Source organism: Thamnophis sirtalis, unplaced genomic scaffold, assembly GCF_051295495.1.
Source record: "Thamnophis sirtalis isolate CommonGarterSnake01/CBP01778 unplaced genomic scaffold, rThaSir2_p1.2 scaffold_8, whole genome shotgun sequence".
Lineage (NCBI taxonomy): Eukaryota > Metazoa > Chordata > Lepidosauria > Squamata > Natricidae > Thamnophis > Thamnophis sirtalis.
The window spans coordinates 9,546,704-9,571,177 of NW_028261388.1; the positions used below are offsets into that span (position 1 = coordinate 9,546,704).

The 24,474-nt window shown below is 42.5% G+C and overlaps 1 protein-coding gene across 1 annotated transcript in view; it reads right to left on the reverse strand.

Moving 5' to 3' along the window:
• Positions 1-24,474, reverse strand: part of NOX4 (NADPH oxidase 4) — a 117,925-nt gene that overhangs the window by 47,882 nt on the left and 45,569 nt on the right. The window contains exons 10-12 of the mRNA XM_087722073.1: positions 23,226-23,393; positions 19,160-19,222; positions 8,421-8,481 (exon numbers count right to left, since the gene is read on the reverse strand). Coding sequence (XP_087578199.1) covers positions 8,421-8,481; positions 19,160-19,222; positions 23,226-23,393 — 292 coding nt within the window. The remainder of the gene's footprint in view (positions 1-8,420; positions 8,482-19,159; positions 19,223-23,225; positions 23,394-24,474) is intronic.

A 24,474-nucleotide genomic window follows, 5' to 3' on the forward strand; every position in this document is an offset into this window, starting at 1 on the left:
GATAGATAGATGGATGAATGAATGGATGGAGATAGATGGATGGAGAGAGGGAGGGAAGGAGATAGAAAGATGGATGGAGATAGATAGATAAAAAGATGGATGGATGGAGATAGATAGATAGATAGATAGATAGATAGATAGATAGATAGATAGATAGATAGATAGATAGATAGATAGATAGATAGATTGATTGATAGATAGATATAGATGGATGGATGGATGGAGATAGATAGATAGATGGATGGAGGGAAGGAGATAAGATAGATAGATGGATGAATGGATGGAGATAGATAGATAGATGGATGGATGGATGGATGGAGATAGATAGATGGATGGATGGAGGGAGGGAGGGAGGGTGGGTGGGAGGGAGATGGATGGATGGATGAACCTCACAGTTATGCCTACTTTGGGTCTGCCCGTCCTGTGGAACTAGTGGTGAAATCCTCTGAAGTCTGCTACCAGTTCGGTGAATCTGCTACCAAGCGTGTGCTTTGCATGCATGCGCTCCTGAGGCATGCCCATGCAGCACTAAAAAAGAACACTTTGAAGCGTTCCAGGTAAGTAGAACAGCGAGAGGGGGGAATCCGCTGTGCCCTGCGATTTAGGTTAGCTAGAAAGCAGGAAATCTTATGATTCTAGCTAATATAAATCTCGTGTCACAGCTGATCATCGGAAATATCTGTTTGCCTGAACCGGTAGCATTTCACCCCCGTGTGGAACAGCTTCTCCCAAGAGCATCTCCCCAGAGCTCCTACCCTACTGTATGGCTCTGAAGATCTGGTTCTTGAACTAGGCTTTTGAGCCAGGAAGTTTCTGAGCTCTTTTGGCAATGTGGTTTGCTTTTAGGCTTTGCTGTTTAATCAGTACATCATGAGGTTTTTTTACTGTTATAATGGTTTTAATCTTTGTGTGGTGGCCAAAGTCATTACTGTAAAATGGGCAGCTCTATAAATCATTAAAATAAAACAATGAGGAGCTTTGCAAAATAATTGGTTTGAAGTGGTATAGGATTTCCTGCCTGAGTAAGGGGTTGGACTTGAAGACCTCCAAGGTCCCTTCCAACTCTGTTATTCTATTCTTTCTGGTTTGTTTTGGATTTTTTTGAATGAGAGAATAAGGGGAGCAATGCAATGCATAAGAGTCAGATAACTCAGGGAAAGAATCTTGAAACAAGGGGGGGAAAAATAGATACTGCAGCTATTCTGAAATGAACAAGAGTAGTGAGTAAGATATTCTGCAGCCAGACTTCCAGTAAATTTCCTGCTAACTTAGGCTCAGTGGAGTCTGCCGGAGAAGGCTGTGAAAAAAGACGGTGCATTTCTCAGGATCTCATCTCTTTGAAGCTCATGTTTCTTATTACCATTCAGTTCTGACTGACAGAAATAACTGGGGGAAACACAGGAGTATCTTCTCTGGGAGTTAAGCTTTAAAGGGTCTCAAACTGAGATCCTTGCTATTTATTTATTTATTTTAATTGAAAGCCATTCAGATGGGGACTCCTACTTGGTATGCATATCTTGGTTTGCATTTATGTGCATTTTTAATGGTTTATTTTGAATTCAAAACAAAACACAATCTGGGTTTCTCTGGATTTCAGGATGGCCAGATTATTAGCAATATATCTAAAAGAGGAAGATGTTCTGTCCAATCAGACACAAAGGGAAAAGAAAGTATACAAGCTGATGGAGAAGAGAACAGGAAAAAGAAATATTTATAGGACCTCTAGTTTATAAACTCCCAGTTATGCAGGGTATCCTAGACAGAACTAGCACTCATTCAGGGAAACTAGAATGAATGATTGAATGAATGAATTGGATTGATTGAATGAATGAATTGGATTGATTGAATGAATGAATTGGAATGAATGCATGCATGAATGAATTGGAATGAAGGAATGAATTGGAATGAATGCATGAATGAATGAATGAATTGGAATGCATGCATGCATGCATGCATGCATGAATGAATGAATGAATGAATGAATGAATGAATGAATGAATTGGAATGAATGATTTTTATGGGTTCCCTAAAAGCTGGTAAGGATAGGACCTCAAAATCCTAAATAACAAGGCATTCCTTTTAACTTTGAAGCCACCACAGAAAAGGCCCTATCCACCATCTAGCTACAGGAGATAAAGAAATTCCATTAACTTTAAATGGTTCCAAGCCATTTAACCATTTAAAGATGAGATTTAGCATGTTGAATTGGGTTTCAGAATAAACTGATCAGACATTTTTGGTCAAGAGCTCTTCTTCATTGTTCTACCATGCATGGAGTCAAGGAGACACAGATTCCGATTCAACGATATGAAAGAAGTGTCTAAGAAGCAAGGAGCATTTTGGATCAATAGAAGATGCAATTACTAAGAGAGGTGGTAGGTTCTCATTCATTGATTATGCTCAAGTAGAGATGAGGCGGCCATCTGTCAGGGCTGCTGTAATCTGCATTTTTGTGCCAAATAGGGATTGGGATAAGATAGCCTAAATGGCCCCTTTCAGCTTTCAGAGGCTAGACTGCCATCTGTCACAGATGCTCTGATTTTTATTCCGCTACTGTACAGGAAGCTGAACTATGTCTATGATTTGACAGCAATTCCCTTGTTTCATTGTCAGTCAAAGATGACAGTTTTGTTTAAGTGACTGCTGCTCCCACCCACCACACAGACACACACAAACTATTTTATTTTTCTCCCTGCAACAATGAAATCTAGGAATTGTGAGAGGCTTCCTTGGTCGTGCTTCAGAAGTTTCCATAATAGATCAAGGGTGTCAAACTCGATTTCATTGAGGGCTGCATCAGGGCTGTGTTTGACATGGGGAGGGGGGCATGGGGGTGTGGCCAGCTTGATATCACTAGTTTCGGGGGCACCTGTGGTGGCCTGAGCACTCTGCCAGCGAAAACAGGCTCCCAAGCTCATTTTCGACTGTGGCAGCCTCCTGCAACCCTTTGCCAGCAAAAATGGCGCTCGAGAGGGCCGCACGCAGCCCTCCCAAGCTCAGTTTTCATTGGCAGAGGCACTGCGGGATGGTCCTTCACTGTTTCCAGAGCTGCCCCTTGAGCGAGATCCAAGCATCCTGTGATCTGGATCCGGAAGACAGGTCTTGAGTTTAACACCCCTGGATTAAAGGTAAAGGTTCCCCTCACACATATGTGCTAGTCGTTCCCGACTCTAGGAGGCGGTGCTCATCTCTGTTTCAAAGCCGAAGAGCCAACACTGTTCGAAGACGTCTCTGTGGCCATGTGGCCAGCATGACTAAATGCCAAAGGTGCCACCAAAGGTGGTTCCTATTTTTCTACTTGCATTTTTATGTGCTTTTGAACTGCTAGGTTGGCAGAAGTCGGGACAAGTAACGGGAGCTTGCTAGGGATTCAAACCGTCAAGCTGCCGACCTTTCTGATTGACAAGCTCAGCCTCTTAGCCACTGAGCCTTTTAAGTTAAGTTGTTCGCTTAACAACTGCGGCAAGAAAGGTTGTAAAATGATGCAAAACTCACGTAACAACTGTCTCGCTTAGCCACACAAATTTGGGCCTCACTTTGTGTTCCTAAATCAAGGACTACCTGGGATTTAAATTAGACAGTGGGCAATCATTGTCACTGTCTCTGCTCAGAAGTCACAAGTTTAATCTCTCCCTCTATCTCCTTCCCTAAAAATCTGAATCACAGCTATCCAATGGTGGTCGCTAGTGATTACATTCTCCAACACTTCATCTATTTAATCACATCCCTTGGGGTAGTCAGGATGATATATTGCTCTACTGGGAGCTCCTTCTTCTTATTGCTAAAATGTAGCAGGCCACAGAGATCTACAGAGCAATTGTGTGCTTTCTCGGCTGACCTTGATAAATCTAACAAATAAATCAATACATTTACCCAGCAGAGGCCAATCCAGGGGTTGATGAGTCCCTTGGCAATCATGGTGGCCATCATAATTTAAGCTACTAAGGCATACTAGCCCACAAGACACCCATTACCTATTTTGAGCTGTGGGTTCTGCATACAAATCCACGCAAAGATTCTTGAAAAACACATCACACATCTCATTGTGTAATTCTTGCATTGCTTTGCTTTTTGGCAATACTTTTCAAACAATGACACGGCGTGCACTGGTCAGGAAGATATTCCTTATATCTGATATTAATGAGCAATTTCAACCAAACTTGGTACACAGATGACTAACTCTCTGAAAACAAATACTGTGAGGGGTCTGTGTTCTGCTATGATACAGCCTGTTGTGCCTTCAAATGGCTTCTACTGTACTGCCTTAAAATGGCTTCTACTGTACAGCGCAGTAGAGTTGCCATGGTAATGGCTTCACAGTACTCCACAAGGGGGCTCCCTCTGGTAAGGGGGGAAATCCAACATTAGAAATTACGTGTGGTCCGGACATTTTCCCTCTCTAAATAAATAACCGGACAACATTAGGTTATAAGCTTGTATCTGATATTAACTCCCTAAGTACTTCAGCAGGTGTTCTATCTTTCCACCTTAATTATTTAGGATTGTTTCTGGAATGGATACTTTTTTTATTAAGGCAAACTGTATTCCTGCCAAGAATGCCTTCTACATACATTCTAATGAACGTCTAGAGTATAATTAGAAAAGAAAAGGAATTAAGGATAGCCGTATGCTGCTCTCATTTACCAAGATGGTTAGGATGATATGACTCCGTTTTTCTTATTCCCGCATCAAAGAAAGCATCAACATGTTCTTGGGTCATAGCTCCCCTCAAAAGTTCCTATCCAGAATTCAGATTGGAGAGCCAACCTGGTGTAACCTTTAAGTGTTAAACTAAGATTGGGGAAAAAACATCCTTTAAGAGCCGAGGTGGCTCAGTGGTTAGGGTGCAGTACTGCAGGCCACTTCAGCTGACTGTTATCTGCAGTTCAGCGGTTCAAATCTCACCGGCTCAAGGTTGACTCAGCCTTCCATCCTTCCGAGGTGGGTGAAATGAGGACCCAGACTGTGGGGGCGATATACTGACTCTGTAAACCGCTTAGAGAGGGCTGAAAGCCCTATGAAGCGGTATATAAGTCTAACTGCTATGCTATGCTATTTTTAAAATTAAATTAAATCAAATCAAGAGAGCAGCTAACAGCGAAAGGATATAGTTGTTGATCATTTTTTCTTACAGAAAATTTAAAATGGATACATGGCAGAAGGATATAGTTGTCAAGTGTTTTTACCTTACAGAAAGAATTAAAATGGATAAAAAGATGATACAAAAGAAGGTAAAACAGAAGTTAAGGTGCAATTGTGCACCAATGATGAAAAGGCCATTGCTAAATGGTAAACGTTTGTTGAAATATAAAGTGGAAGAAGAACAGGTTAAAGTACAGTATGTATGATAATGTAGGCTAAGAATATTGGTTATAGGGTTAGGGTTTTCAGATGGATTCATGAAAATATGTGGTAGAATAGGTTGAAATTTATATTATGATCTTAAAGAGAATATATATATATATATATATATATATATATATATATATATATATATATATATATATATATATATATATATATATATATATATATATATATATATATATATATATATATATATGTTATATTTATGCTGATAAATAAATAAAGGGAGACTAGTATAGATCTATAGATCTATTTCAAGCTATTTAGCTCTCATCAGCTAGCCATACCCTTGCTGGGAATAAAATATTGGGTTTCTGTCTGGATGGTCTCTTGTGACAAGCCGAAGGACAGAGAATGGAAGTGTGAACTTCCTCCCATATTTGGGCATACCAGGGGTTGTGACTTTAAATATATACCTTTCACCCTGGCGTGGCTGATAAGGAGTCGAGCCCTGTAGCACAATGGTTAACACATCTGCCTAAGAGGCAATAGAGCACAGGTTCGATTCCCAGCAAGGGTATGGCTAGCTGATGAGAGCTAAATAGCTTGAAATAGATCTATACTAGTCTCCCTTTATTTATTTATCAGCATAAATATAACAAATGTAACAAAAAGGCAACAGTAAAAAATATTGGGTTTCTGTCTGTATGGTCTCTTGTGACGAGCCGAAGGACAGAGAATGGAAGTGTGACCTTCCTCCCATATTTGGGCATACCAGGGGTTGTGACTTTATATAACTTGGTATACAGTTTACTTAACCTGTGGAAACAAATACCAAAGAAAACAGGCTCCCAAAATCCATTTTCGGTTGCCACGAACTCCTGCAACCCTCTACCCGTAGCCCTCCTAAAGTCTGTTTACTCTGGCAGAGGCATCACGCTCCAGTCCTTCACTGTTTCATTTATAATACTGAATGTATTATAGTTATAAAATCTGTTAATAAAAACTATTTTTGGTTATCTTTGTGTACACAAATCACGTATATGTATATGCCAATGGGATCATTTCCGTATTTGCGTTACAAGGCAAATGACACATCTTCATGAGATATATCACACAGTAAATAATTACAGCACTAGAAGGGGGGGGAGACACCCTCCATGAACTGAACTCTCCCTTCCTCAAATGAATTAACTCTATCTGCCCTTTATTTTTATAACTCCAGGGTTTCCCCCCCTTGCATTGTTGATCCGAATGTTAAGCCATTTTCATTCATTCAATTGCCTTTCTAGCCAACCTACTTGATGCAAAAAAAAAATTAAAAGAGAACCATAGAATTCCAGAGGACTCTATGTGAGCCAAAAGGATATTACCCACCACCCAGGAGGAGAAACATATGGTGAAATGAAAGGTAATGTGACAATCACAATAATGATATAAGATGTTAAGTAATTGAGAAGGCAATCAAACAGCTGGTACAAGAATCTCCTTACCTAGCAAGGACACTTTTTCTGTGACAATTCCCAGATGCAATGCACAGGAAATAAAGGCATAGCACACAAAATCTCTCTGGGTTAGGATTGTAAGCTGCTGAGAATTTACCTTGAAGTAACATGGGCAGCCAATACATTTTACAACATTATAAAACAAAGAAACTGTCAGTGAGGCTGGAAGGAGGAGTCAAGTGAGCACCTAGCTTGGAGTCATTTGTAATCACAAGCAACATATGAACCCCACCCCCCCCACCCCCCAAAGATCCATGAAGCTTTACCAGGCTGTTCCAAGGGAAAGGCAAGCAGTCTGGTGACATTCTTGTAATATAAGTGGTAGACAATAAAGTAGAGCCAAGGTGGCGCAGTGGTTAAATGCAGCACTGCAGGCTACTGCTAGATCAGCAGGTCAGCGGTTCAAATCTCACCGGCTCAGGGTTGACTCAGCCTTCCATCCTTCCGAGGTGGGTAAAATGAGGACCCAGATTGTTGGGGGCAATATGCTGACTCTCTGTAAACCGCTTAGAGAGGCCTGAAAGGCCTATGAAGCGGTATATAAGTATACTGCTATTACTATTGCTTATATTACAAGAATGTCTAAAATATCTAACTTTAGCTATTCATGAGTGGCTCTGGTTGCTTGCATCTGACTTTCTCTTACACACACACACTCAAACAGACACAAATCAAGCCACCTTATAGGTAGTGCTCGGCCCATCACCACAATTGAATCCAAAGTTTATGTTGCTATGTGAGACATTTGTTAAGTGAGTTTTGCCCCATTTTATGACTTTTCTTGCCACAGTTGTTAAGTGAATCACTAGAGTTGATAAGTTAGCAACCTGGTTGTTAAGTGAATCTGGCTTCTCCTTTGACTTGGCTTGTGAGAAGGTTGCAAAAGGGGACACAGCAAAGGTCATAAGTACGAACCAGTGGCCAAGCATCTGAATTCTGATCACACGATCACGGGGATGCTGCAAAGGTCATAACTATGGAAAATGGCTATAGGTTTTTCAGTGTCGTAACTTTGGATGTTCACTAAATGAACATTGTAAGTCACGCCCCTACCTGTATTTATGATTAACAAGACCTGTTATCCAGTTTTGGAAGAGCAGGGTGTATATGAGCATACTTCAATCAATTCATAACACAATAAAATTGTTGGGAGGCCGAGATGGGAAACAGGGGTTATATTCTGCAATGACACACAAATGGTTCAGATTTTGTATCAAGGTATTCATCAGACAGAGATGCGGTGGCTCAGTGGCTAAGATGCTGAGCTTGTTGACCAGAAAAGTCGGCAGTTTGGTGGTTCGAATCCCTAGCGCCGCATAACGGAGTGAGCTCCCGTTCCTTATCCCAGCTTCTGCCAGCCTAACAGTTCGAAAGCATGTAAAAATGCAAGTAGAAAAATAGGGACCACCTTTGGTGGGAAGGGAACAGTGTTCCATGCGCCTTCGGTGTTTACTCATGCCGGCCACATGACCCTGGGGACGTCTTTGGACAGGGCTGGCTGTTCTGGCCCCCTAGAGTCGGGAAAGGGTAGCACATATGTGCGAGGGGAACATTTACCTTTACCTTATTCATTACAAGAGATAGTGTACAGCTGGGCTGTTGACATACCTGTCCAGTCTCCTACGACTTTAATGTGCACTCCAAATGTTGCCTTGGTAGCCGTTGGACACTGCAGAATGAAGCAAGTTAAAATAGTCAATAATAAAGCAATACTATAGTAACACTTAGCAGTTAGACTTACTGTATATACTGCTTTACAGTGCTTTACAGCCCTCTGTAAGCGATTTAGAGAGTCAACATATCACCCCCCCCCAACAATCTGGGTCCTCATTTTACCCAACTCGGAAGGATGGAAGGCTGAGTCAACCTTGAGCTTGGTGAGATTTGAACTAACAAATTGCAGGCAGTTGGCAGTCAGCAGAAGTAGCTTGCAGCACTCTAACCACTGCACCATCGTGGCTCAGAAAGATGGAAGTAGGGCTCCCCATTGGGTTAAAATAAAGGTTCCTCTTGCACATATGTGCAAGTCATTCCCAACTCTAGGGGACGGTGCTCATCTCCGTTTTAAAGCCAAAGAGCCAGAGTTGTCCGAAGACCTCTCCATGGTCATGTGGCCAGCATGACTCAATTCTGAAGGCGCACAGAATGCTGTTACCTTCCCACCAAAGGTGGTTCCTATTTTTCTACTTGTATTTTTTACATACTTTCGAACTGCTAGGTTGGCAGAAGCTGGGACAAGTATTGGGAGCTCACTCCGTTACGCGGCGCCAGGGATTCGAACCGCCGAACTTCCTGATTGACAAGCTCAGCATCTTAGCCATGAAGGCACCGTGTCCCACCCTCATTGGGTTGGTTACTAGTAATTACTAGTCCCCATCAAATTTAGTAATCCACTCTAACACAATCACGAGGAACATGGCACTTCCATAGAGCGCTGTTCTCACTCTCCTCTCCACTATGGCTCACAAGCCAAACTGAGCACAACTTTTTATCTCCTTCCTTCTGCTAGTTAAGACATCAGGGAACATCCTCAGCTATGCGGTAATTTTCTCCTTGATTAATTAGCACATGGATCAACAAAGAAGAGAGATCATATCTTGCCGTTTGAAGCATTACAGGTTTTGATGTAATAATAATCCCTTCACACCGCTCCCCCACACCCTAGGAAACACATCGTTAGCATTCCCCCAACATACCTTTGGAGGCATTTGTCTATCGGTTAGAAATGTTTTTTTTTAAGAAAGAGGGGCTTCTCAGGTGCAAGCAATCTGGGCCATTGGTTAGGTTGCAGCACAGGAGATTTGAGCCACGGTGGCGCAGTGGTTAGAGTGCAGTACTGCTGCCTGTCGGCTGCCTGCAATTGGGCAGTTTGAATCTCACCTGGCTCAAGGTTGACTCATCCTTCCAAGGTGGGTAAAATGAGGACTCAGATTGTTGGGGGCAAGAGGCTGACTCTGTAAACCGCTTAGACTTAGGACTATAAAGCACTGTAAAGTGGTATATAAGTCCTAATGCTATTGCTTACAGAGGGCTGTAAAGCACTGCAAAGCGGTATATAAGTCTAAGTGCTATTGCTAGTGCTATTTATTCCAGCCTATATGCAAGAATATGGTCAACTAATATTCAATACCAAATTGGTGACAAATAAGGGTGCCAGCATTCCAAGAAATGCACCTATAGAAAGCAGAACTCCGAGGCAAGTAGATTCCTCAAAAGAACAATTTCATTGGATAAATCATATTGGCACAGCTGGTGAAAACCGACTCTGAAAGTTCCCGCAGTTTTCACCTGATTAAAAAAGAAAGTTTCCCTACTTCCCCAAGTCAATCGAGGTGCTATTCAATTGCTTGATTATTTCGCTCCTCCTCTCCCAGACACCTGTTGGAATGACCTTGGTTCCCACAGGAAAACTTATTATTTTGACTAAACACCCCAGCTAACTATTTCCCTCCCCTTCCTATCTGGCTATTTGAGAGACCGCCTTCTGCCAATTACCTCCCTGCGTCCCATCAGATCGCACAGGGTAGGCCTCCTCCGAATTCCATCCGCCAGTCAGTGCCGACTGGCGACTACGCGGAGGAGAGCCTTCTCAGTCGCAGCTCCGACGCTATGGAACAATCTCCCCGTGGAGATCCGCACCCTCACCACCGCCCAGGCCTTCCGCACGGCCCTTAAGATCTGGCTATCCCGTCAGGCCTGGGGATAAAAATCTTAGTTTGTCCCCTCCCGAATGATGAATGAATGTTGTGCTTTATTTTTAATATTATGTATTGTCTTATGTCTTTTGTCTTTGTACCCCCCTCCCCGTGTTTTGTAAGCCGCCCTGAGTCCCCTCAGGGAAAAGGGCGGCCTATAAATTATAATAAACACTCTAAACAAACACTCTATCTAGTGGCAGTCCTGAAGGCTCAAAGATGGCCCCAGACAGGTTCATTTCAGGGTTGACAAAGGGTCAATGGAATCCAGGAAGGTCGGACTTGGAGCGCTAGTGGGTATGCCACGACTCTAAGCTGGTGATATGCTTAAGTCTGCCCCTCTGCTCTTCTCTTACAGTACATGGCTTTTGGGATGGGTCATCCTGCTGGGAGGATGCCACACTTTCCATTTCTCTTTTGCTGGAGAAGACTCTTGCAAGTCCCTTGGACTGCAAAGAGATAAAATCAGTCGATCCCAAAGGAAATCAACCCTGGCTGTCCTTTGGAAGGACAGATCCTGAAGCTGAAGCTCAAATACTTTGGCCACCAAATGAGAAGAGAGAATTCCTTGGAGAATACCCTGATGTTGGGAAAGAGGGAAGGAAAAAGAAGAAGGGGATGGCAAAGGATGAGATGATTAGAAAGGGTCATCAATGCAATGAACATAAATTTGGGCAAACTCTGTGAAACTGGGTATGAAGTGCTGTGGCCCATGGGGTCGCAAAGAGTCAGGCACAACTTAGCAACTGAAGACCAACTATTTCTATCTAAAATCATCTTTCCTTGGCAAAACGTTTTCTGGTGAACCTCTTGTATTTTGGCCAATGATCTAACAAAGGATAATTGAGTCTTGAGATTAGTGGGGTGATTTGTTGAGATTTGTTTCAATTTAAAACATTTGGCTCAATTAAAATGAAGTTGCCAATTAGCATCATGGAGTAGAATGCCACCTGGATATAGGAAATCAGCAGAGCTTCCACGTCAGAATATTCATGAACTGGAATAGGACATAGCAACAGGTCAACCATTGGGGACTGGCTGGAATAGGACATGGTAACAAGGCCAGCCAAAGTATAGGCATGGCAACTGGATCCGCCCATGGAAACTATTTGGTGACTGAGAGCCATGCTAGACGGCTCGTAGCCTGGGCGTGGCTTACCTATGCAGCTCTGAGTTTGTGCAAGAGAACTAATCTAGTTTGCTCTCTGAATTGAAACTGGAAATCAATCTCTCCTCTCTACCACATTGGAAGAATCTGCTGTTGGCATTGTACATTTATTTATGCGTATAAAGAAGTTAATGGATCCTGCTGAATCAGTTATCTATGCGTGTTTTCTGGATTGGATTTTTGCAACAAACTCTGATATTCCCGTAAAGATTTTTAGTAAAGGAAGAGGAAGGGACTGATACGAAGTATAGTTTTCTAATTCCATCTTTGAAAATTCCCTCTAACAAAACAAAACAGAAAGAAAAGATTCCAAGGGCTTCTATTCATTTGTGGTTTCCAGGAAACCAGATGTGTGTAAGAAGAACCCCAAGGGAGGGAGATTGCATTTTCAGAAGAACATGGATTAATAAACCTTTCTCACACAGCACTTGGCCAGCCTTCAATGCTCTCTTCTGAACGGTGTTTACAACATCCTCCATTCTTCTGAAGTCAGAGGAGAATGCACAGCCTAGCAAAACCTCGCAGACATTCCAATGGCTTTCCTTTAATATTGCCAACAAAAACAACACACACGCACACCCCACGCACAAGCTTTGAATTTTAGGAAACACATTTCTATGTCACCTACAGTAGCCAAGTGTTCCTCTGAAGGTTCTTAAGAGCCTCAGTCTATGGGTTTCTTCTATCCACAGAAGAAAAGCATCGGGAAAGAGGTAATGAATGTTAAGTCGGTCAAGACGAAGAGACTGGTCAATTGAGTAGATGAGTCTTGCTGTTTGGAGGAGTGAAATTAAGGGGGATCAAGTGAGTCCTTGAGACTTACGCATATCTGCCTCAAAAACCCACATGACACACTCAGTTCGGTTAACAGAGTAACGAAGTTGGAAGGGACCTTGGTGGTCTTCTAGTCCAACTCCCTGTTCAAGAAGGAGACCCTATACCAGGGGTGTCAAACTCGGAGGTCCACAGGTCCTGCCCGTGGGGTGCTTAAATTATGGTCCACAGGGCTGACCTGAAAATATCAAAGGACTGGCCTCTGCCAGCCAAAACAGGCCCCATGTGGCCCCCTGCCTTGCCTGTTTTCAGCCTCTATCTCCTGTCATGAGACATGTAATAACTTCTGAAGTGAAGTGCCACCATATATGACACGTTGAAAAGCTTTTAAAGATAGTTCAGAACATTCAGTTGCTAACTGGGACTGTTGAATAAGATGGTATGACACCAATGAATTGACAGCTGCACACAACTTCCAGACTCTTCTTCATTTGGGGGTGTGGGAGTATAATTTAAAGTTGACGTTGATCAGTCCTGCAATGGTGCAGTGGGGCAGTATTGCAGGCTAACTCTGCCCACAGCCTGGAGTTTGATCCTGACTGACTCAGGGTGGACTCAGCCTTCTATCCTTCCTAGGTCAGTAAAATGAGCACCCAGATTGTTGGGGGTTAATATGTTGACATTGTAAACCACCCAGAGAATGCTGCAAAGCACTACGAACCGGTATATAAGTCTAAATCAGGGGTGAAATCCAGCAGGTTCTGACAGGTTCTGGAGAACTGACAGTGGGAATTTTGAGTAGTTCGGAGAACCGACAGCGGGAATTTTGAGTAATTTGGAGAACCGACAGCGGGAAATTTGAGTAGTTTGGAGAACCGACAGTGGGAATTTTGAGTAGTTTGGAGAACCGACAGCGGGAATTTTGAGTAGTTGGGAGAACCGACAGCGGGAAATTTGAGTAGTTCGGAGAACCAACAGCAGGAATTTTGAGTAGTTCGGAGAACCGACAGCGGGAATTTTGAGTAGTTCGGAGAACCGACAGCGGGAATTTTGAGTAGTTTGGAGAATTGGCAAATGCCACCTCTGGCTGGCCCCAGAATGGGGTGGGAATGGAGGTTTTGCAGTATCCTTTCCCTGCCACGCCCACCAAGCCATGCCCACCAAGCCACACCCACCAAGCCACGCCCACAGAACTGGTAGTAAAAAGATTTGAATTTCACCACTGGTCCAAATGTTATTGCTATTGCTATCTTAAAGTCAGGACATTCGAACATATGACTCCTAAGCCAAATATAAATTCATTGCATCTCTTTGGAATTAGACCAAGATGTTACTTTTCCCTCCGATCATTATCAAAAATAGACAGGTTAAATGTTCACGTTATGCTGGAATGGTGGATAAATTTGTTACATTCATTCTTACGCTTTAGGAAATTTGTTTAACTTTCATGTGTGACACCAATCAAACATAAACCATTTGTGATACAGGTAGTTCTTGATTTACACCCATTCATTTTGTGACCATTCAGAGTTAGACGCACTGAATAATGAGATCTACAACCAGTCCTTGTACTCACACCCAATATAGCATCCCTGTGTGGTCATAAAATGGGACACAATTCACTTATTAAGCACCGTCACTTATCCTTGAATCTTCTAGTTTGCAAAGTTCATTCTATAAACATTTTAATCACAGACAGCATCATTAAAGTACCAAAATTTCACACCTAAATGAGCATCTACCCAACCCCTACCCCGTAAGTCACACAGTTGCCCACAATTTTTAGAAAGTAAATATAGGCACGCTGCAAGCATAATCTTGCTAAACTCTTATTTCAATCATCCGTTGCTGGGATGGAGGAGTTCATTCAAATCATGGAAGTTTCCTGGATTGCTTTGGGTGAGTTGCCCAGTCTAAGCCCAATGCAGTTCACAGAGTTACGAGGTAGTGTGGTGGAATGTAGTCTGGAGTCCCAGAAGGGAGGGGCAGTTTCCCAGAGGGCGAAGAAGCAGCTACGCTTTGTCTGGCAGGCAAAAAGAGAGCAAAGATGTCTCCTCCCAAGCAGTTCACAGGCAAGATTCTTTAGTCAGGCAAGATTCTGTCTTGCAAGTAAACAAGAATGAAGTGACTCCAGTGTCATTCTTGGTACCTGAGCCAGGTAGGGGGAAAATGAGAGGAAGGAGCATTGCGTGCAGGACAGTGACAGACAGAAATCAATCAATCAATGAAACCAACAACGAATAAACCCCTCTGTTCAAGATCTGGGGGAGGCGTGGTGCGGTGTGCCTAGAGGTGGAGCTCTCGCCTCACAATCAGGAGGCTGTGAGTTCGATCCTAGGTAGAAGCAGATATTTCTCTCTCTGGGGACACTGGGAATACATCTGCTGAAAAAGACTCCACATTGGTGACAAGGAGGGCATCTGGCCAGTAAACACTCCGCGCCATTCAGATTCCACCCTGGCAAGGGATTACAGGGTCGTTACAAGAGGAGGATGATTCAAGATCTTGGGGAAATCTGCTCTCAGTGGCAGGACTGGAAGATATTGGATTAAATGGGTAATTACCCTGATGTGGTTTCCAGGAATTTGAAAAAAAAGGGGGGTTTCCTCTTGAGTTATGTTAGCAAGTGCTTTTAGTTCACGGAAACAGAAAATGTCGGCAGATCTGGTTATTTTATCTCATTGCCTTTTTGCCTCCAGGGACATGTCTAATTTGCCAATATACTCTCTGCTGGCTGGTTTTTTTTTTCTTTTTCCAAGCTCCAGATATGTCCTACACAAATATACACAAATGTACCAACAAACTAGAAGCAAATGCATTTGTGCAATCAGCTGGATTGAAGCAGCATTCTCTGTGTTTCTCATTCTTCTTCCCAGGAAGCAGAACGCCCCACGGGATTTCTGCTTTCTTCCGCTTCTCAAGAATTCTGTGGTTTTTCGCTCTCAGAAAACTGACTCATGGGTCTGGTTATTTACCCCTGAACTGGGAACAAAGGCATATCCACCCATGCTACATCATAGCTAAACCAAAATATTAAAAACAACATTCAAAAGATCAGAGAGTCTTAAGTCTGACTCATGGAAAATGGATTGGGTTGACCTGATCATCCCCTTCTTCGCTAATGAATCAGACAAAACTACCAGATGTCAGACAAGATAAGTGCCCTTTTTTTCCGTGACCCGACAAATGCGCGCACGACAAAAGCGTGCTGACGAAAACGCGCTGAGAAAACCACGACATCATAAACGCACCCACAACAACGCGTCGACAAAACCGCGTCCACAAAAGCGTGATTTGGTTAAGGTAAGGGTTAGGGTAAGTTAAGGTAAGGGTTAGGGTTAGGTTCAGGGTTAGGGTTAGGATTAGGGTTATTAGGTTGTTATTAGTTGTTTGTTGAAGGCGCGCTGTTGTCGGCACGCTGTTGTCGGCGTGCTTCTGCGCTCATTCGTCGGCGCGATTTCGACCTTGTGGTTTTCTTGCCGCGGTTTTGTCAGCATGCTTTTGTTGAGCGCGCATTTGTTGGTGAACCTTTTTTTCTGCCTATGTACTTGGGCACATGTTTGATCCTGACTTTCAAAAAGACCGGAATCAAAAGAATATTAAGCCGTCCAAAGTTTTGCCAGTAAGTGAATGGGAATAATCATATATTATGAACCTGGAGGGTGTGTGGTTAAGATGCTGGGCTTGTCATAAAGATGGCAGTTCGAGACCCAAGCACTGCATGACAGGGTGAGCTCATGTTCCTTGCTCCAGCTTTTGCCCACCTGTTGTGGTCCATCAGCATCCTATGGAGCTGGCAGCCGAGTCGGACAATTAGTAGGTTCGGGAGGAACATGGGCCAGTCTTGGAGTCTGGGGAAGGCTCGGATGAGGCAGAGAGGGGGCCAAAGCCACCTGGAAGTTATGTGCTGCCGCCAGAGCCTGACATCAGGGAGGCAGAAGAACAGGGTGAACCTGTTCCCAGTGTGCACATGCACAGAGCTGCCAGAAGGCAAGAACAATTAAGGAAAAAGGGCGACTCGGGAGTAAGGCTTGGAGATGATTCCCCCTCCCAATAAGGCATAAACGAGGACCGAATAGGACCTTGTTTATGTCTTTTGCAGGAAGCAATTAGTTCATCTGGTTGGCTCGAGCTTAGAGAAGTTCTGTTTGGCTCTATGCTACCTTTGGCCTTGCAAAACTAAGGGGCAATTAGGTCTCTGGCAGCGTTTCAAGGGAGATAAAGGTGGGTATCAACATTACCCTGAAAGACTGTGGCAACCGGAGCAGACATCTGAAGACAGTGGCACAGTGGTTAGAGTGCAGTACTGCAGGCTACTTCTGCTGACTGCCAGCTACCTGCAATTTGGCAGATCGAATCTCACCAGGCTCTGCGTTGACTCAGCCTTCCATCCTTCCGAGGTGGGTAAAATGAGGACCCAGATTGTTGGGGGCAATAGGCTGACTCTGGAAACTGCTTAGAGAGGGCTGTAAAGCACTGTGAAGCGGTATATAAGTCTAAGGACAATTGCTAGTGCTGTTGCCATTCATGGCTAAGCAATAGCAGTTAGCAATAGCAGTTAGACTTATATACCGCTTCACAGGGCTTTCAGCCCTCTCTAAGCGGTTTACAGAGTCAGCATATTGCCCCCAACAACAACCCTGAGCCGGTGAGATTTGAACAGCCGAACTGCAGAATTGCAGTCAGCTGAAGTAGCCTGCAGTGCTGCATCTAACCACTGCGCCACCTCGGCTCTAAGGAGGTCCTCGCAACTATTTTCCCTATATAGTTTGTATCAGATGGGTCAATTCTAGTTGAAGGATGCAGGCCTAAACTAAAGGTCTTTTTGCCCCAAGCCCCATAGGATTTTATAGGTTAAAAATAGCACTTTAAATTGTTCCTGGAAACCGCTTGAGCAGCCTATTTTAAAAGCTTCTCCCTGTAATTCACCTCCTTGAAGTATAAAGTGATTGTCATGCCCTTAGCAGCATCTCTCAGATCCTCAAGAGTGTCACATAAATCAGGCTTCCTTAAAAAATGTGAGCCTTACCTTGAGAATATTAAAGCAGAAAGTGAGCGGTTAAAAGCCGGGCAGTTTTTGTGAAAAGATCACAGGAAGTCCTCGACTTATGACCACAATTGATCCCCACATTTCCATTCCTAAGCAAGACAGTTGTTAAGTGAGTTTTGCCCCATTTTATGACCTTTTTGCCACCGTTGTTAAGTGAATCACCGCATTTTGTTAAATTCAGTAACATGGCTGTGAAGTCAATCTGGCTTCCCCATTGACTTTGCTTGTCAGAAGGCGGCAAAAGGAGATCATATGCCCTGAGACACTGTAACTGTCATAGGTACATGCCAGTTGCCAAACATCTGGGTTTTGGTCATATGACCACAGGGATGCTGTAAAAGTCAAACATGTGAAAAACTGTTGTCTTTTTTTTTCAGTGCAGTTGTAACTTTGAATGGTCACTAAAACCCTTTGAACACAGATTTTCAATCTCCATTATCTCTCTCTCTCTTTAATCTATCCAATCAGTCTGTCTGTTGGTCTGTCTCTAATCTAGCTAGCTAGCTGTTATCCATAGAGGTATCATATCTATCATCCATCCATCCATCTATTATCCATATATGTATCCTATCTATCTATCTATCTATCATCTATCTATCTATCTATCTATCTATCTATCTATCTATCTATCTATCTATCTATCTATCTATCTATATCATCCATATATATATATATATATATATATATATATATATATATATATATATATATATATATATATATATATATATATATATATATATATATATATATATATCCCATCCAGCCAGCTATCCATCCATCTATCTATATCTATCATCCATATATGCATCCCATCCATCCATCTATCCATCCACCCACCCATCCATCCATCCATATATGTATAACATCTATCTATCTATCTATCTATCTATCTATCTATCTATCTATCTATCTATCTATCTATCTATCTATCTATCTAATCTATCTTCTGTACCTCTTTCTCTCATCTATCTATATCTATCTATCTATCTATCTATCTATCTATCTATCTATCTATCTATCTATCTATCTATCTATCTATATCATCCATATATGTATCCCATCTATCCATCCATCCATCCATCTATCCATATATGTATCCCATCCATCCATCCATCCAGCTATCCATCCAGCTATCTATATCTATCATCCATATATGCATCCCATCCATCCATCTATCCATCCACCCACCCACCCACCCACCCATCCATCCATCCATATATGTATAACATCTATCTATCTATCTATCTATCTATCTATCTATCTATCTATCTATCTATCTATCTATCTATCTATCTATCTATCTATCTCTTCTGTACCTCTTTCTCTCATTATCTATATCTATCTATCTATCTATCTATCTATCTATCTATCTATCTATCTATCTATCTATCTATCTATCTATATCATCCATATATGTATCCCATCTATCCATCCATCCATCCATCCATCCATTTATCCATATATGTATCCCATCCATCCATCCATCCATCCATCCATCCATCCATCTATATCTATCATCCATATATGTATCCCATCCATATCTCTCCCTCCCTCCCTCCCTCCCCCCTCTCTCTTAAAGACTGTTCATTTACATCTCCAGAACAAGCAAGCAAACCAAACACTAGCTAACAATACCCAACAAAAATAAATTCCTTACCATTGTAAGAGTGAAGGGATGGCTTTCCAGAGAGGACACACTTGGGCAGTGTAGAATGACATACTGAAATACATCAGCCAAAATAAAAGAAAAACAAATAAAGAACAGGATAGCAAACATCGCAGGGGGTTGTTACTTCTAAGGTTGGGCTCCTCACCCCACTGGAAAGTTAATGCATACAATCTTACTACACTACCATCTCTGTGGAAATTATATTTCTGCTACGACTGGAAACTCCAGCTGGTGCAGAAGACAAGCATATTGGCAGGATGCTGAGAGGAGCATCAGCTGGCTGAAGATTATATCTTTGTTGAAACAAATGCAATGACTTCCAACCAAGCCAAGTTGGGGTTTTTGTTTAGACTACACAAGGTTCTAAACAGCTTGAAGCCCTGGTGGCACAGTGGTTAGAATGCATTATTGCAGGCAAACTCTGCCCAGAGCCTGGAGTTCGATCTTGGTGGGATCCCAAGATTGCTCAGGCTTGCATCCTTCCAAATCCAGTAAAATGAGGACTCAGATTGTTGTGGGCAATATGCTAACATTGTAAACTACCCAGAGAAAGCACTATGGGGCAGTATATAACACTGCTATTTACAGTAATTGCTACTGAAGCCACCATATCTGCCAGGCGGGCTGTTTTGCTATTATAGATCTGGTCAATTCTTTAGGACACCTTGAAAATCCTGGTGTATGTTCTACAACACTAGAAGATTCCCTCCTAAGATTCACGAGGCGCTTAGAAACTGTGTATTTCCTAAAATGACAAACCTTAACTCATTTACCCTTAACAGTAAGGAGCTATGACTGCATTAGTAGCTGACTGGTTTAAATTAATTGTGATATTTTTATCCCAAGCCCTGACTAGAGACATAAGGAAATCCGCTATGGATCTAGTTGGAGTAGACTTGACCCGTTCTTTCACTGTTAGCAAAATCATAATAGGATCAATGCTTGCAAGAAGAAAGTCCAACTTCATCTTTCTCTTCAAAACTCCAACTTGCTTTTAAAAACCATGAAGCCTCTTCTACTTCTTCTTCCCTCCCTCCCTCTTTCCTTCCCTCGTTTCTTCTCTCCTACTCCCCTTCCCTCCCTCCTTCCCCTTCCCTCCTTCTCTCCTTCCTTCCCTCCTTGACTCAGCTCTTTCTTTTCATAGGGGGAAAAACCATATTATACATTCTCCATAACATGGAACTCATTTGTAGCAATTATTTTTTAAATTTTTTTATTATTATTTACATATAAATATATCGAACACAGTTGGACGGTCCTGGCATTTCATCCGCCATAAAAATGAAAATGAAAAACAAATAATATAGATATGCTACTTAAACAGTGCTAGTTTTGTTCCATGTGTCATACTATTCTTGCCTCTCCTTTGTCTTTTATTTCTAATGTTAGTCCATCTATTTCTGCACAGACTAATATCTTCCTTGTTATCTCCTTTTCTGAAGGGGTGTTTTCGCTTTTCCATTGCTGCGCATACATCATTCTCACTGCAGTCAGGATGTGTTATGGTAGAGGTAAAGGTTCCCCTCGCACATATGTGCTAGTTGTTCCCGACTCTAGGGGGAGGTGCTCATCTCTGTTTCAAAACTGAAGAGCCAGCGCTGTCCAAAGATTTCACCGTGGTCATGTGGCTGGCATGACTAAACGCCGGAGGCGCACGGAACGCTGTTACCTTCCCACCAAAGGTGGTTCCTATTTTTCTACTTGCATTTTTTACGTGCTTTCGAACTGCTAGGTTGGCAGAAGCTGGGACAAGTAATGGGAGCTCACTCCGTTACGCGGCGCTAGGGATTCGAACCGCCGAACTGCTGACCTTTCTGATTGACAAGCTCAGCGTCGTAGCCACTTAGCCACCATGTCCCACAACCATCTGTTATAATGCCTAATAAGAATAATTCTGGCTCGAACGCTATACAGGGCGGGGCATAACCTTTTCCTAGGGGGTCACAGCAACACTTGTAATAACAACACAAATAATTCATACACCATTCGAAAGCCCATCAAAAACTGAGTTTATTGACACGATTTAATAGTCAGTATGACCACCATTAGCCCTTCGAACAGCATTCAAACGAGGTGGATAAGAACACAACAAATCTTCAAACAGTCATTATTTTGCAATTCTAGGGCGGGGCATAACCTTTTCCTAGGGGGTCACAGCAAGATCGACAGCAGTTTACAACTTCTGCGACACCTCATTTTAAAGCCCATAAAAAACTGAATTGAATGAGCTATTAAATGTTAAATTTGCTTTAAGAATGGCTGGAAAATTCGATTCGGAAGAACAAAGGATCATTGACAGAATAAAATGCATTGCCTTTCGAGAGGCACCTCATTTGAATGCTGTTCGAAGGGCTAATGGTGGTCATACTGACTATTAAATCGTGTCAATAAACTCAGTTTTTGATGGGCTTTCGAATGGTGTATGAATTATTTGTGTTGTTATTACAAGTGTTGCTGTGACCCCCTAGGAAAAGGTTATGCCCCGCCCTGTACAACGTCCAATCATTTTTTCTAGCCACGTGTGAATTTGTAACCAATATTTTCTTGTATTTTTACACGTCCATCGCATGTGCACTTCTTGAACTGACCCTGCATCTACATAGTACTAGTGGAACTCCTGGTCAATTTAAAAAGTGCTGTAAAGTATAAAACACCCTGCCCGAGCAGTTTATTTACTGCAAGCATATAGAACCAGATTTTGGCTACCTCAACCTTTTTCAAAAAGATGCATAGCATCCAACTCTCCCTAATTTTATCCCAAAATGCTTTTTTTTAAAATTATCGATGCAAATCTAAAACGGTGCCTGTAAAGAAAGCAGATGAACCTAGGATGCAAATCCTGAATTGAGGAAGATTTGGCATATCAGCTGATCATGAGTGTTAGGTATATAATTCTAACGGTTGGGTTGGCAATATAAAAATCATGTAACAATGTTGTACCTGTTGCTTTAAAGCCTACTGTAAAATGTGATTGGTTGCTATTTTCCTCAATCGGCCATAAGAGGGAGCCAGAACGACTGTTAGTTCTCTCTTTGTTTGTTAGATGCTGGGCTGATCTGAGTGCCGTGAGCTATTGTAAGTTTTGCAACTGTTAGCAAACTTTGATTACTGGACTGATTATATGATACTGGACTATGTTATTTGGATTACTGTATATACTCGAGTATAAGCCTAGTTTTTCAGCCCACGTTTTGGGCTGAAAAAAGCCGCCTCGGCTTATACTCGAGTCAGTGAAAAATTTGCCCGAAATGGAGGAGAAAAAGGGGCGGGGCCATGCCGCTGGGTGACACTCGTGAATGGCCCAGTGCCCCTGTGAGTTTCCCCTCCCTCTGTGTCAGTTTGCTGCGCAGCGCGCACCGCACCATCCCCCCTCCTCACGTTCTAATGTAATGCAGGGCTGTCTTACGATTCCCCTTCCTCCCCCTCCTGCCGCTCTGCAACGATGTCCCACCTCCTCCTTGTAATGGCAAGCAGCCACATAGCGATGTCCCACCTCCTCTGGTACAGTGATCCAATGATAGGAATCACTGTGCCGTGTGTCATAGGAGGCGGGACATCGCTCCCGCGGCTGCACGGGACATCATCATCACAGCGGGACATCAGCATCATGAGGTGAGTGAAGTATTTCATTGAATACACTGCTAGTTTACTGTTTTTCTTTGAAATAAATATTCAAAAACATTATTGGTATCTATTTTTATTTTTGAAATTTACCGGTAGCTGCTGCATTTCCCACCCTAGGCTTATACTCGAGTCAATAACTTTTCCAGTTTTTTGTGGTAAAATTAGGTGCCTCGGCTTATATTCGGGTCGGCCTATACTCGAGTATATACGGTATCCCTTAACTGAAAGACATTGATGACTGACTGAATTACCCGTGTATGACTTGGACTGTTTGATGGACTCTGATACCTCTATTTCCACAAAAGTAAAAGCCTATTTAAACTGCAATGTCTCTTTATGCTGATTTGTGTGTTCTCCAACACAACTCTAACAATGCTTCTCTGAACGCACTCGCTCTCCCAACGGGGAGCTTACCTAACAATGAGCTCACCTGTCCAGGTCTTGCCTTAAAGCCTTCCTTCATCATCTGTATTTCAAGGACATCACAAGGATGGTTGATTACCGCAGTGAGTGTGACAGGCTTATAACTGCTATAGATATAGCGGTACAGTCTTTCCACACAATATAAGCATAGCGGTCCGGAAATCCAAAGCCAAGTCTGAAGATGGGAAATAAAAGCATTTTTAAAAAAAAATTTCTGGGAAATGTCTGCCAGCAAGAATTACTTGCAATTTCAACTCAGTATGTGCAACCCAAATCAGTAGGACAAAGGATGAACGGACTGGGTTAAATCTACTCATTTCCTTCTCTGGGAGATGGACTTTCAAGCCAGCACATTGTGATATTGATTTTTCATGTAAAAATGCCACAGGAAAAACTCAACAAACAGAAACTAGGAATGGATGGAACATAGTTTATTTCTGTGGGGGTCCTTGGTGCTCTCTGAGCTTGCTGGTTTTCTTGCAGACATTTCATTACCAAACTAGGTAAAATCATCAGTGTTAGCACCAAGCCCAGAGAGCTCAAAGGAACTCATAACAGTTCAATTTATGAGCTACAAATATTTTCTTCTATTGAAGAACTTCCGAAAAAACAATTACGGCCAACCTGCCTTTCAGTGAGCACCTGTACACTGCACGCGTCAAAAAGAGGGCCGTGAAAATATTTACAGACCCCTCGCATCCTGGACATAAATTGTTTCAACTCCTACCCTCAAAACGACACTATAGGGCACTGCACACCAAAACAACTAGACACAAGGACAGTTTTTTTTTCCCAAACGCCATCGCTCTGCTAAACCAATAATTACACGACGACCGTCATAAATAGGAATCAATTGCCAAGCAGCTGAATTCTGATCCCATGACCATGGGGATGCTAGAATGGTTGCAAGAATGAAAAACAGTCATCGGTCATTTTTCAGTGCGCTAGAACTTTAAACGGCCAGTAAATGAACTAAGTTGAGAACTAACATATTTTTCGGAGTATAAGACGCACCAAGGTTTTGAAGAGGCATTTTTTTTAAAAGTAGGTAGGTAGATAGAGGGACAGACAGGGAGAGAAAGAGAGAGAAATATAGTAAGTAGGTAGGGAGAGAGAGAGAGTAGTTAGGTAGGTAGAGTGTGTGTGTGTAGGTAGGTAGGTAGGCAGGGAGAGAGAGAGAGAGAGAGAGAGAGAGAGAGAGAGAGAGAGAGAGAGATAGAGAGAAATAGAGATAGAGAGAAATACAGTAGATAGAT